This window comes from Schizosaccharomyces cryophilus (assembly GCF_000004155.1).
Source record: "Schizosaccharomyces cryophilus OY26 unplaced genomic scaffold supercont4.1, whole genome shotgun sequence".
NCBI classification, from domain to species: Eukaryota; Fungi; Ascomycota; class Schizosaccharomycetes; order Schizosaccharomycetales; family Schizosaccharomycetaceae; genus Schizosaccharomyces; species Schizosaccharomyces cryophilus.
In genome coordinates this window covers 2,731,136-2,742,794 of record NW_013185624.1, presented here as the reverse complement: position 1 = coordinate 2,742,794, position 11,659 = coordinate 2,731,136, and the positions used below count along the sequence as shown (strand labels likewise).

General features: G+C 36.6%; 5 protein-coding genes across 5 annotated transcripts; 2 read left to right on the top strand and 3 right to left on the bottom strand.

The window, feature by feature from the left end:
* The first annotated feature begins 294 nt into the window (after positions 1-294).
* SPOG_04164 (ubiquitin carboxy terminal hydrolase Ubp21) lies at positions 295-4,248 on the top strand. The gene is made up of 3 exons (XM_013166425.1): positions 295-507; positions 569-659; positions 737-4,248. Exons 1-3 carry the CDS (start codon positions 505-507, stop codon positions 4,009-4,011), a joined length of 3,369 nt encoding a protein of 1,122 aa, XP_013021879.1. The 5' UTR covers positions 295-504; the 3' UTR covers positions 4,012-4,248.
* Positions 4,249-4,349: 101 nt separating this feature from the next.
* Positions 4,350-5,902, top strand: SPOG_04163 (SGT1-like protein Git7). The gene is made up of 3 exons (XM_013166424.1): positions 4,350-4,723; positions 4,769-5,186; positions 5,235-5,902. The coding sequence occupies exons 1-3, from the start codon at positions 4,464-4,466 to the stop codon at positions 5,715-5,717; spliced, it is 1,161 nt and encodes a 386-aa protein (XP_013021878.1). The 5' UTR covers positions 4,350-4,463; the 3' UTR covers positions 5,718-5,902.
* Positions 5,883-7,895, bottom strand: SPOG_04162 (uncharacterized protein). The gene has a single exon (XM_013166423.1). The coding sequence runs from the start codon at positions 7,089-7,091 to the stop codon at positions 6,051-6,053; it is 1,041 nt and encodes a 346-aa protein (XP_013021877.1). The 5' UTR covers positions 7,092-7,895; the 3' UTR covers positions 5,883-6,050.
* Positions 7,896-7,912: 17 nt separating this feature from the next.
* SPOG_04161 (intermembrane space protein sorting protein) lies at positions 7,913-9,692 on the bottom strand. Its single transcript, XM_013166422.1, has one exon. The coding sequence runs from the start codon at positions 9,291-9,293 to the stop codon at positions 8,736-8,738; it is 558 nt and encodes a 185-aa protein (XP_013021876.1). The 5' UTR covers positions 9,294-9,692; the 3' UTR covers positions 7,913-8,735.
* Positions 9,693-9,702: 10 nt separating this feature from the next.
* Positions 9,703-11,564, bottom strand: SPOG_04160 (U2 snRNP-associated protein sap61; the record flags this gene model as incomplete). The annotated part of the gene is made up of 3 exons (XM_013166421.1): positions 9,703-10,113; positions 10,164-11,317; positions 11,365-11,564. The coding sequence occupies 3 exons, from the start codon at positions 11,562-11,564 to the stop codon at positions 9,980-9,982; spliced, it is 1,488 nt and encodes a 495-aa protein (XP_013021875.1). The 3' UTR covers positions 9,703-9,979.
* Positions 11,565-11,659: the final 95 nt, after the last annotated feature.

Genomic DNA, 11,659 nt, shown 5'->3' with positions numbered 1-11,659 from the left:
AAAATTTTGAGAATATGAAAAAACTAAGTATACTGTCAAGCAGCTTTCGTTTGATCTGGTCATTGTTTCTTTTGAAAAAAAGTTTTAAAAAAAAAAGAAAATAAAAAATCATCATTATTAAGCTCAAACTTGGAAAACAGCAATTGAAAGGGTCATTTATATCCCAAATTCAATTTTTTTTTCCTTTAATTGTAAATATTTACCTCGGCAATCTTAGGATTCCGTCTAATTCCCCCGCGTTACTTTAAAAATAAGTATTGACGTAACATTTGTGGTGGAAACAGAGATTCTTAACGAGTTCAGACACAGATGCATAGAACATACCTCTTTTACATCCAGTACTGAAAACAAATTCATCTTACCTGGTTTTGCATACATTGATTTCTTTGAAAATTAATTTTGTTATTTCAAGGACAAATAAAAGAGTTATTTAATTTCAGCTTCTGTTTTTAACTTTTTTCTGTTTGCTAAAGACGGTATCTTTATACACTTCAGGCGTGTAGGATGGTACGTACATGCATTTTATAGCTTAGTTGCCATTTTTGTTGAAACGTTACTAATTATTTAGGCAATGTCAAACATTGACGCCGATGAAGTCAATCTAGACAGCAGTATGGAGCTTGATGAAAGCTCTCAGGAACCTCTGCGTGCAGATAACTGTAAGTACCGATTAAAAGAGAAGGTTGAAACTCTTTTTGGTTGTGAAATGTAAAAGGCTAACGGATTTTGCTTTTAGTCGAAGAAATTTACAATTCTCTTGTACAAGACGAACCTGATTTGGAAGAGGAGGCTCATGGCTCTTATTCCTGGGTCGTGAAGGGGTTCAGTAAACTCGTGGACAAAACATACAGCTCTGTGTTTATGACAGGTGACAGTGCGTGGCGCTTAGTATTGTTTCCCAAGGGATGTAATCAAACTGAATATGCCTCCGTGTTCTTGGAATATTTGCCTCGTTGTAAGGTCGATGCTATAAAACGAGAACAAGAAGAAATTTCCGAAGGAAAAGAGGTCTCAATTGATCCAGAACTTGTAACCGACGAGACGTACTCTTGTTGTGCGCAATTCGCCCTTTCCTTATCCAATGTACGGAATCCCGCGGTTATGCAAATTAATACCTCTCATCATCGTTTTCGTTCGGAAGTAAAGGACTGGGGTTTCACTCGGTTTGCCGATCTTCGTAAGATTGGAGTCCCTGCTTCTGACTTCCCTGTGCCTTTCCTTGAGGATGACCAGCTTTGTATTTCAGTAACCGTTCGTGTCCTAAAAGATCCTACTGGTGTCCTTTGGCATTCCTTTGTCAACTACAACTCTAAGAAAGAAACCGGATATGTCGGTTTAAATAATCAGGGTGCCACTTGCTACATGAACTCTCTTCTTCAGTCCTTATTTTTCACAAACGTTTTTCGGAAAACCGTTTACAAAATTCCTACCGATGCCGATGACGCAAAAGGCAGCGTCGCTTATGCGCTTCAACGTGTTTTCTATAATCTAGAAAAGCAAAGAGAAGCCGTTAGTACCAATGAACTTACCAGGTCGTTTGGTTGGAATTCATTCGATTCGTTCATGCAGCATGATGTGCAAGAATTTAACCGTGTATTACAAGATAATCTTGAAAAGAAAATGAAAGGTACCGATGTTGAGAATGCGTTAAATGATATTTTTGTTGGAAAAATGAAAAGTTACGTAAAATGCATCGATGTCAATTATGAGTCAGCTCGTGTTGAAGACTTTTGGGATATCCAACTTAACGTTAAGGGTATGGCCACCTTGGAGGACTCTTTTCGCGATGCTATCCAAGTCGAAACTTTGACCGGTGATAACAAATATTATGCCGAAGGCCATGGTTTACAAGATGCGCATAAGGGAATCGTTTTTGAGTCATTTCCTAATGTTTTACAATTGCAACTGAAACGTTTTGATTACGATATGGTACGAGATATGATGGTAAAAATAAATGATAGACACGAGTTCCCTTTGGAGATTGACTTAGAGCCTTATCTTTCGGATACTGCAGATAAGTCTGAATCCCATGTTTATTCGTTGCATGGGGTTCTTGTTCACGGTGGCGATCTCCATGGTGGACATTACTATGCTTTAATTAAACCAGGAAAGGATAGTGGATGGTTCAAATTTGATGATGATCGAGTAACTCGTGCAACTTTGAAAGAAGTACAAGATGACAACTTTGGAGGTGAATCTCTTAATAAACCTAAAGGCTATACTGGAAATCCATTCAAGCGTTTTATGAATGCCTATATGCTAGTTTACTTTCGTAAAAGCCGGCTGGACAAAATTCTTTCTCCCGTTACTTCTGAAGATGTGCCTTATCACGTAAGAGTATCATTGGATGAAGAGCACCGAATTATGGAGAAAAAACTTCAAGAACGTGAAGAACAATATTATTATCGTAAGGTTCGCCTCTTAAATATTGATGGATTCCGAAATCACCATGACTATGACATGGCTGACTTTTCTAAGGCGACCAAAGAGAATGATGATAATTTGTTCGAAACGAAGATAAAAAGAAATGCCACCTTTTTGGATCTCTACAACCAAGTCGCATCTACATTGAAGCGTGACTCTACATCTATTCGCTTATGGATGATGACCAATCGTCAAAACAGAACGGTTAGAGTGGATTTACCTCTCGATAAAAAAGGCTTGTTGGTTGACCAAATCTGTGACATGCACATTCGTAAAGATGCTGATATGCGTATCTACGTTGAATATATTGATGAGAACCTGAAATCATCTTCCGTAGTTGCTGATGATACCTCTGCTTTTATTTTCTTAAAATATTTCGATTACCAGAAGCAAACAATATCTGGTGTTATGAGTTTGCATGTGGACAGGGAAAGTCCCATATCTGTTCTCTCAACTACTGTATGCGAGACCATGCGTTGGCCCGAGGATACTCCAATTACATATTATGAGGAAATAAAAACCGGAATGGTGGACATATTAGATGCAAGTTCTAGTTTCTTAAAGTCTGAAATTCAGGATGGTGATATAATATGTTTTGAGAGGAATGAGGATCGATCGGAAGTTGCTCATCGCCAATTTGGCAGTGCTTTAGATATATATGATTTCTTAGCCCACCGTTTATCCGTTACTTTCGAACCTCGTAACGGAGAAGACTCTGATGGGACATTTGATTTGGAGTTAACGACACATACCACCTATAATGAAATGGCTCAAGCAGTAGGTAAAGTACTCGATGCTGACCCTGGTTATCTGCAGTTTACACTGGCTCATTTACCTTCTAAGACACCAAGAACGGTAATTCGGAACCCCTCCAAATTTACCTTGCAGAATGCAATCCCTTATGCTTACGCTAATGATCAACACGTTGTAATTTTTTACGAGATATTAGATCTTAGCCTTAGTGAACTTGAACATAAGCAGTTAGTTCAAGTTCACTTTATTTCTGATGGAATAACTAAAACGACCAAGTACGAATTTTACGTAAATAAAGAAGGTTTTATTAAAGACATCCTTCAACAAGTTGCTGGGAAGGCTGGACTTGATCAGGAAAAGTCTAAAAACTTACGTTTATACGAAGTCTACAATCATAGAATTCTTAAAGCACATAACCCGTCAGATAGTCTTTTTGATTTAAACGAGTTCGCAACGATTTATGTTGAAGTTACCTCTGACGAAGAGGAGGTTGAACTCTCCGAGCAAAATGGGGTTTCTATAATTGTTCAACATTTCAACCGAGACTTATCTCGTCTTCACGGAATTCCATTTTATTTTACTCTACTTCCCGATGAAGACTTAAGCACTTTAAAAAAGCGCCTTCAGAAACGATTGGGTTTTAAGGATGCTCAATTTGCAAAAGTTAAACTTGCTGTGTTGCAAGCTCAATCTTTTGGAAAACCGTATTATCTGACTGACGATAGTGAAGTGCTTTATGGAGAATTTGAGCCTGAATCTCATATACTCGGATTGGATCACCCTGCTCCAAGCTCCTCTGGTCACGGCATGGATCAAGCAATTCGTATGAAATAAGAAGGGTCACAGTCTATGCTAAAAGTTTGTACACTGTTGCTCGTTTATAGAAGCGAGAAGTGCATTTTGTTTAATGATATATACCTAGAATTTCATTTCATTGTTTTTGTTTTCAATAACCATTCTGGATTCCAGAATATTTCATTGATTTAGTTTTGATTAAACTGTTATTTTATTCGTTGTTAGTCTTGTAGATGGAAATAACTTATCCTGTTTTAGTTCATTAACAAACTTAAGGGATTACCTTTTTTTTTTATTTTTATTATTTTTTATTTTTTTAAAACAGCTGTATTTAAGTAAACCTTACAGAAATGACTATTAATATAACCTGTCAAGCATCAAGAAAAAATTCCTTACTAACGTTTCTAGAAACTTGTATCTTAGCACAGTAACTTCGGTTATATTTCACGTATTCAAACACCTGTACCAATCCCTACATTCATCAGGAAATTATGAATAGCACCACAAAAAATGAGGTTGAAACAGTCTTATACAGTTGCAAAGAACAATGTAATGTGCTAAATCATGAATTGGACAAAGAAAAAGCATTATTAGAGGAAACTGCGAACCCTGAAAAGTATTTAAATATTGCTGTTAAGTGTATAAATGATTCCCGTCCTATTAGTTCTTTGAGATATGCTAATTACGGATTGTCAATTGCTAAAAAACAAAATAATGCAGAACAAGCTGGCCTTTGTAATATACTGAGAGGGTAAGGATATTGAGCTTTTAGTACACAATATTTACCTATGCACAGAAAAGCATATTGTATGATTGAACAATATGATTTCGCGTTGTCTTGCTTTGAATGGGCACTAGAGGATTCGTCGTCTAGCATACCGTCTGTTTGGAGAACCTGGATAAATGAACTACTTACTCAACTTAGATTCATCTCACAATTTGGAACCAAAAACTCTCAAAAGTTGCAAAGAGACCCAGAACTTGATGAGTATATTAACGACGTTCTTGTAAAGCTTGACCATCCTACAGATGGCTCTCGAAGTATGCCAAACACATTGCCAGAATCAAGTTCTACAACACAAAAGAATACCGTACCTAGTTTGGCTGACAAAACGCGTTTCGACTGGTCTCAAGCATCTGCCACTTTAAGTCTCGACATCTACGCAAAAAATGTCAAACCAGAAAACTTAATTGTTACATTAAAGACCAGATCTGTACGTTTCTAAAAGTGTCACAGGTAACTAACATATTTTTAATACTAGGTTTTTGTAAATGCGACTTTAACGGACGGTTCTAATTATACATTAAATTTAGATCCCCTTGCTCATGAAATAGACGTGAGTGGATCTTCGTATCGTCTATTCTCGACGAAAATCGAAATTATATTGAAGAAGCAAACTTCTGACGAAAAATGGGAAAATCTCACGAAAACTGACAATGACTTTACGGTGAGGCATCCTCAGATAATGACCGAGACAACGTCAAAAAGTAACAGTGAAAAGAATTGGGATCACGTTCTAAAGGAAGCCGACACAGAAGAGGAAGAATCTACGGGTGATGCTGCATTAGCAAAGCTTTTCCAGGATCTATACAAAAACGCAGATGATGATACAAGAAGAGCTATGATGAAAAGCTATATCGAAAGTAACGGTACCTCTCTTTCTACTAATTGGAAAGACGTTGGCAATCGTAAATTTGAAACGAAGCCGCCCAAGGGAATGGAACCTAAAAATTACAACGATTAAGGGAATGTATGACTGACTAGTAAATTACCATTGCATTAATGAAAGTATATAAAACGATGTACTGAATCTGTTGAAACTTGGACTTTTGCAACTTTTGAAAAGTTCAGTCACACCAAAAAGCAAATCGATTAGTCACACAAAAGCAAAACATTGTCAAAAAAAAAACAATTCAATTGAAATATAACAATCGTAAACATTGCTAGATGCCTGCCTATTAATGGTTTAAATATGCTTAAATAAGAATATCCCCCAGTTCATAAAATTAATGCAAAATAAAGATAAGAAAAGTTGAAAGAATAGATCAGATATTTCTAAAGAGGCTTTTGATATTTGTCAAACAGCTCTTGGAAGTGGAGATTCGAAGTCATCATTGTCATAAGGAGCATGTACAGTAACAAATGGATCTTCGAGTTTTTCTTTGTCATCATTGTCATCCAAAAGTTCGCTAGATGATTCTGTAGACGTAGATTTGAACTGATTATCCTCAGCAGATTCAAAGCTTAAGGTATGTCGATGGTTACTATCGTTTAAGTCATTCATTGAAGAAATAGAAACTGTTCTCCTACCAGGTATTGGGGCTAACGGACGTCCTTGTGGAGATTGTACTGCACCGTATGAAATTGACCTACGAGTTTCCAATGGAGGACTCTGAGAATAATTATTCAACGAATTTAACGAGTTTCTCTTCAGGAAACGTATGCTGTCTGAAGTTGCTACGTTACCAGGAGGAGTGATGAAATCTTGGGTATTTAAACCATAATCACTGCTACGTTTGTCATAATAGTAAGAATTGGGTCCAGAACCAATTATAGAACTACGAGAAACAGAGCCCCAAGGAGACGAGTGCATTTGATAGCCCCCACGATAACCCATTTTCTCTTGCTCATTAGTTCTTCGCACAGCTGCAAGTCGGGACTTTTCCTCCTCAAATTGGTTTTCAAATGCCTGTTGTTCCACCAAAAATTTCTTCCGTTTGTAATGACGAAGGCCATAGAAAAAGAGAACAATAAGAATTAAAGCACCCAAAACACCAACGATTGGGCCTGCAATTACGGCTGTAGAAGCATGTTTAGAAGACTTTGAGGAGTTATCCTTAGCGTTATTAGCAGAAGAAACAGTTGTAGAAGCAATCGGAACAGCGCTTCCAGTTGTATAAGAAGAACCATCACTTGATCGAGTCGATACAACAGTGGAATAAAAGGCTTCATCTCCTGAGGTAAACGCATGTCTTCCTTCATCTGCATCGTCACTAGGCTTAGAAGTAGTGGTGATGGTTACAATATTAAGGGCTCTAGATGGAACCGAGACGGACAGAGTAGGCGTAAAAACATTTTTCAATGAATTGGACTCGAGAGAAAAACCAGAGACACTCATCTTACCCTAAAGTATAAAAAAATAAGGACAGGAAAAAAGATGAAATAACAATCTTAGTCGAAACAATCGTCAGGAATCAATGTAAATTAAGGGATTAAGAAAGTGAACAGTAGCAATAAAGGAAAAGATCAAAACAGATAAAAGAATGCTTATAAAGTCAAAATCAGTAGTACCTGCGCAAGAAGCTTTCAATATCAATGCTAGTCAACAATATTTAATGCAATCAAATGAGTTAACTATACTTGAAGTGAATAACGGAAAAAGACGAGATCATAAAATAATTAAGTCTCCAAATTAACAAAGAGAACGAATAAATATATCAAATGAGCCAAAGCGTGCCCTGACACAGCAACTTGTACACCAAAACAAGACTATAAGTTAACAGAACCGATAAAGTTATCCAAAAAGAAAGCTCATAGAAAATGATTAAAGAAAGCCTTTTATTAAAACCGGCTTCTCTTTATTTTTTGTAGGATGTTCTATTCTTTGGCCAAGTTGCAAAAAATACTGGTTAAGAACCGAGTCTCAAACAGCCAAAAAAAAAAAAACTGGGCACGGTCGTCCAAATAGGAAATAAAATAGAAGGAAAAAAGATTGAAACCAAGAGACTCGTTAGCTCTATTCAATAATGGCTCATAAAGAACAGGAGCAAATTCAATTTCAACTTATTTTGCAAAAACCAGTCGTTAAAGCCTTTTAGTTGTGTCTTCTTTGAGGTAGTAAATCAACAAAACCTACTTAATTCTCTTAACCCAAAATTATCGCAAAAAAAACCAATTCCAAATATCGTTGCTTGTATTGTTGAGGTAGAAAAGTACTGGTACTAGATGGACGTATTATATTACAGTACATTCAATTGAAAATAAATGTACTAAAGAAAATAATTAATAAAAGAAACTAAATAGAGCTGGTTGATTTATAATTAATTTACTTTTCTTTTATAGAAAGGGTTTCTTTTTATGTCGTTGTTTATTTCCGTGTAAATCAAAACCAATTCTGGACTAATGTTTATAATTCATTAAGGGGAAATACCTCATGAATGACCTTTTATTAATCACATTGTATACAAATGATGAGGAGCAGTACTTTTCAACAGAAGTGCTTCAGGGTAATTTTCACACTGGGTTTTCCTTGTCGACCAACAGCGACAAAAATCAACACTTATAAGAATGGTGATGTATTATATCTAAAAGAATGACAGGTAAATTACACTGCCAACATAATCACAAGATTTTGAGAGTTTAACCTTTGATTACAACCATTATTATATCCAGGTGATTTTGAGTTTCTGCTTTGTCAAGGTTGAACAGCTCAAATCCTAAACAAGTAACTATTTTCTTCTTTTTAATAAAATTCAAGAGATTAAGGATAAGATATAGATCTGAAATTAATTCGTCAATCGAAAAGAAAAAGCCTGAAACAACGCTTGAAGTCAAAAGTCAGAGTCAAAGTAAAAACGAAAACGAAAACCAAAATAAAAGTCGCATCTGGCTATGCAGAAAGTTTCTAGTAAATTTTTGAATGATAGTAACTTTTAAATACCTGTTAAATTGAAGAGAGGAGTAAAAGAAATAGATAGGCGGCCTTAAAAAAAGAAAAGAAAGAGTAAAGTAGATGTGTCCCAGGTTTTCCGTTAACCAGATTTTATGAATTTGCATCGGAAGAAGTTACAGGAAGCTGATGGAACACGGATAGATTGATTTGTTTCAAAACATTTTCAAATCCCAATTTGCCAACGGAGGCTTTCTGGCTTATACGGTCTACTGACCATTGCTCAACGAGGTTAGCCAAGCGCTTCATGCATGCGAGAGCCTCGATACGCGCCTCTTGTCGAAACACGGTGGCCTTTAACTCATGATGAGGAGAATATGTTACGGTTTCATGTACGCGCAGACGATCACTAAAAGTCAAATTGGAGGATAGAAGCGTCAATGTACGCGACTTCAAATCCATGTAGCTGACTTCTCGAATATAGCATTCCTGTGCACCGTCAACTAATTTGAGAATCCATCGTGGAACACCTTGACGGCAAGTAATTAATCGTTCAGTGTACAGAACTCCTGTATCAGGAAGCACCTTTCGATCCAAGGTATCTACCGCAACTACATGGGTTGCGTATTCGTTTGGATATTTTTGCCAATGGGCAGCGGAAACTTTTTCAAAAGGGTAGTGGAACAAATGGCAATTTTCGAATATTTTCATCGTAAATATTCTTGTTCTGATTCCTTTTTATTACAAAACAACTAAAAAAAACCGAGAAAAGGACGCGCAATTCTATATATTCCTAATTTTTTTTTTTTTTCTTCGAGCCTTTAAGGCACGATATTCAGCACTCGAGTAGGGAATCCACTTTTTTTGTCTATTAAGAAGGAATCTACTTTACAATTCCTGTTTTCAATATATTGTTCAAGAAAAGAGAGAATTTGTTGATGGCAGTTTCTATCTGTGGAGACCTTCATATTAAAAAGATGGCGGATTTGGTGATCCAATAACATTGGAGCCTCAACTGTAAGAAAAGTAAGGATGTTTAGACGAGACTTCAGCTCAAATTAACGTTTAAAGGGTAACTATATTATACTGTTTTCTTCTTTTTATATTTGTTCTAATGTATCGTATTCAGAAACAGAAGGGTTGGGTGGGAAAGTTGGAATCACGAAAAGAAAATTCCTTAGATTAGTTATTTAAAAGGTTGAACGGTTTGAATTCCTAAGATTCGACGTTTCATCTTGCTAAGCATTATCCATGAAGCCGTAAACAAAAAAATTCTCGAATAAAAGTTACTATTCTAGAGAAATCAACAAAAAAAAGGTGAATAAGATATAGATATTATTATACACATGTTTCGACCATTCTATAGGTAGATAAAAGGAGTAGTCGAGCCTTGAAGTTTATAACAAGCCCTGGGCTCTTAAATCGTTATAAACTTTCTCAGACATGACATTACCTTCATCATCTTCCATCTCGTTCAAATTAGCCATGGATGTCTCCTGTTTGCGGTTTTCTGCCTTGACTTTTTGCCATACTAAAAATAAGGTTAATATTAGGATAAAGGAATAAAAAAAAAATACTTACATTGCAAAGCTTCATCAATAGAGACAATTTGATTAAATAAGGGAGAAGGAGAGATTCCCAAGCATTTAAGGCCGTATATATGTCGCTGTTCCGTAAAATGCTTATCAAAAGCCTTACGACCCATGTAAACAAAATTGCCGCAAACTTCACAAGGGAACTCTTTTCCAAGTCCGTGCAACTTCCATAACCAAAAAGGAATTGGTTTTCCATCCCAACCAATGGGTAACTTTAATGGATTGTAAATTTTTTCTTCACCTTCTTCATCACTACCCTGCTCGTCTTCATTATTTTGAGATTTCGATTCAATGACTGAAGCCTCAATAGCTTCTTGTTCTGCTGCTCGGATCTCAGCGAGTCGCTCAGAAGCTGTCAATGTTTGACGACGAACCACATTTTCTCGAGTAGCCTGACGTTCTTCTTCCAAAACACCAAGTAACTTTTTAATTATAAATTCCAAAGCAGGTATTTCTTGCGGGCGACCAGATATTGAGCCAGAAGCCAAAGAAACAGTGGTATTTTGGGGATTGGAAGACTTTTGAGCCTCTAAGCGTTCGACTGCCTTCTTGTGCTTTTTTGATGGGAGATGCGCATCGTAAACGGATTTCTTTTGATAGAATCTCTCACATGCTTCGCAATATTGACCAGAAGAAGTACCATTAGCTTGACCATCTCCTACAGTCTGGCCAGGAAGTCCAGCTTCCCGGGTAATATCAAACTCAGTTTGGAAGATGGAAACCATTCGATTGATATCTTTGAGGGGATGCGTCCTTTGAAAAAATGAAGAGAGATATTCATAAAGATGGCGTAAATACGTCGCATAGGAGTGGTTTTTTTCAGACTTGGGAACTATGTTAAAATCATCCAGCCTGGACAAATACTCCAAGTAAGAAATTGGCTCAATACTTTTTAAATTGACAAACTCTTCATATAGCTCATTCAAATCCATAAATCGTCCATACATTTCCTCACCACGGAACAATGTATCGATTTCATCAGTACCAGTTTCAGAAGGTTTAATCGCATACAACTGCTCAAAGTTTTCTACTCCATGATCGGGATATCGATGATGAAAATCACGAATTTCATCCAATTCTTTATAGAAATTATCTAAACTCTCATCGCGAGAGATGCGAGCTATTTCCTGTTGACGCAACCTATTCCAAATGTTAGCGAATCTTCTACTATGGTTAAGGAAACTTACTCATTTCCGGTTTCATATATTTTTAGTAATCTTTCACTTGTATCGCGTATTTGCTTTATAAAGTGCGAGCTTTGATGCTCCAATCTTAACCGTTCTCGAATTGCTTTAGGACTTGCAACTTGACGATCTACGATCGCTTGACTCAATCGTTCTAGCTCTTCTTGTGCATACCGATGAATCTCTAATACGCTTTCTGACATTGAGCGTGTCAATGGATTTTCACTTGTTGATTATGGTAAAAGCACGAAGTATTTCCTGGCACTCGCAGGTTCCTGAGAATAAAGAGCTCCTCCGA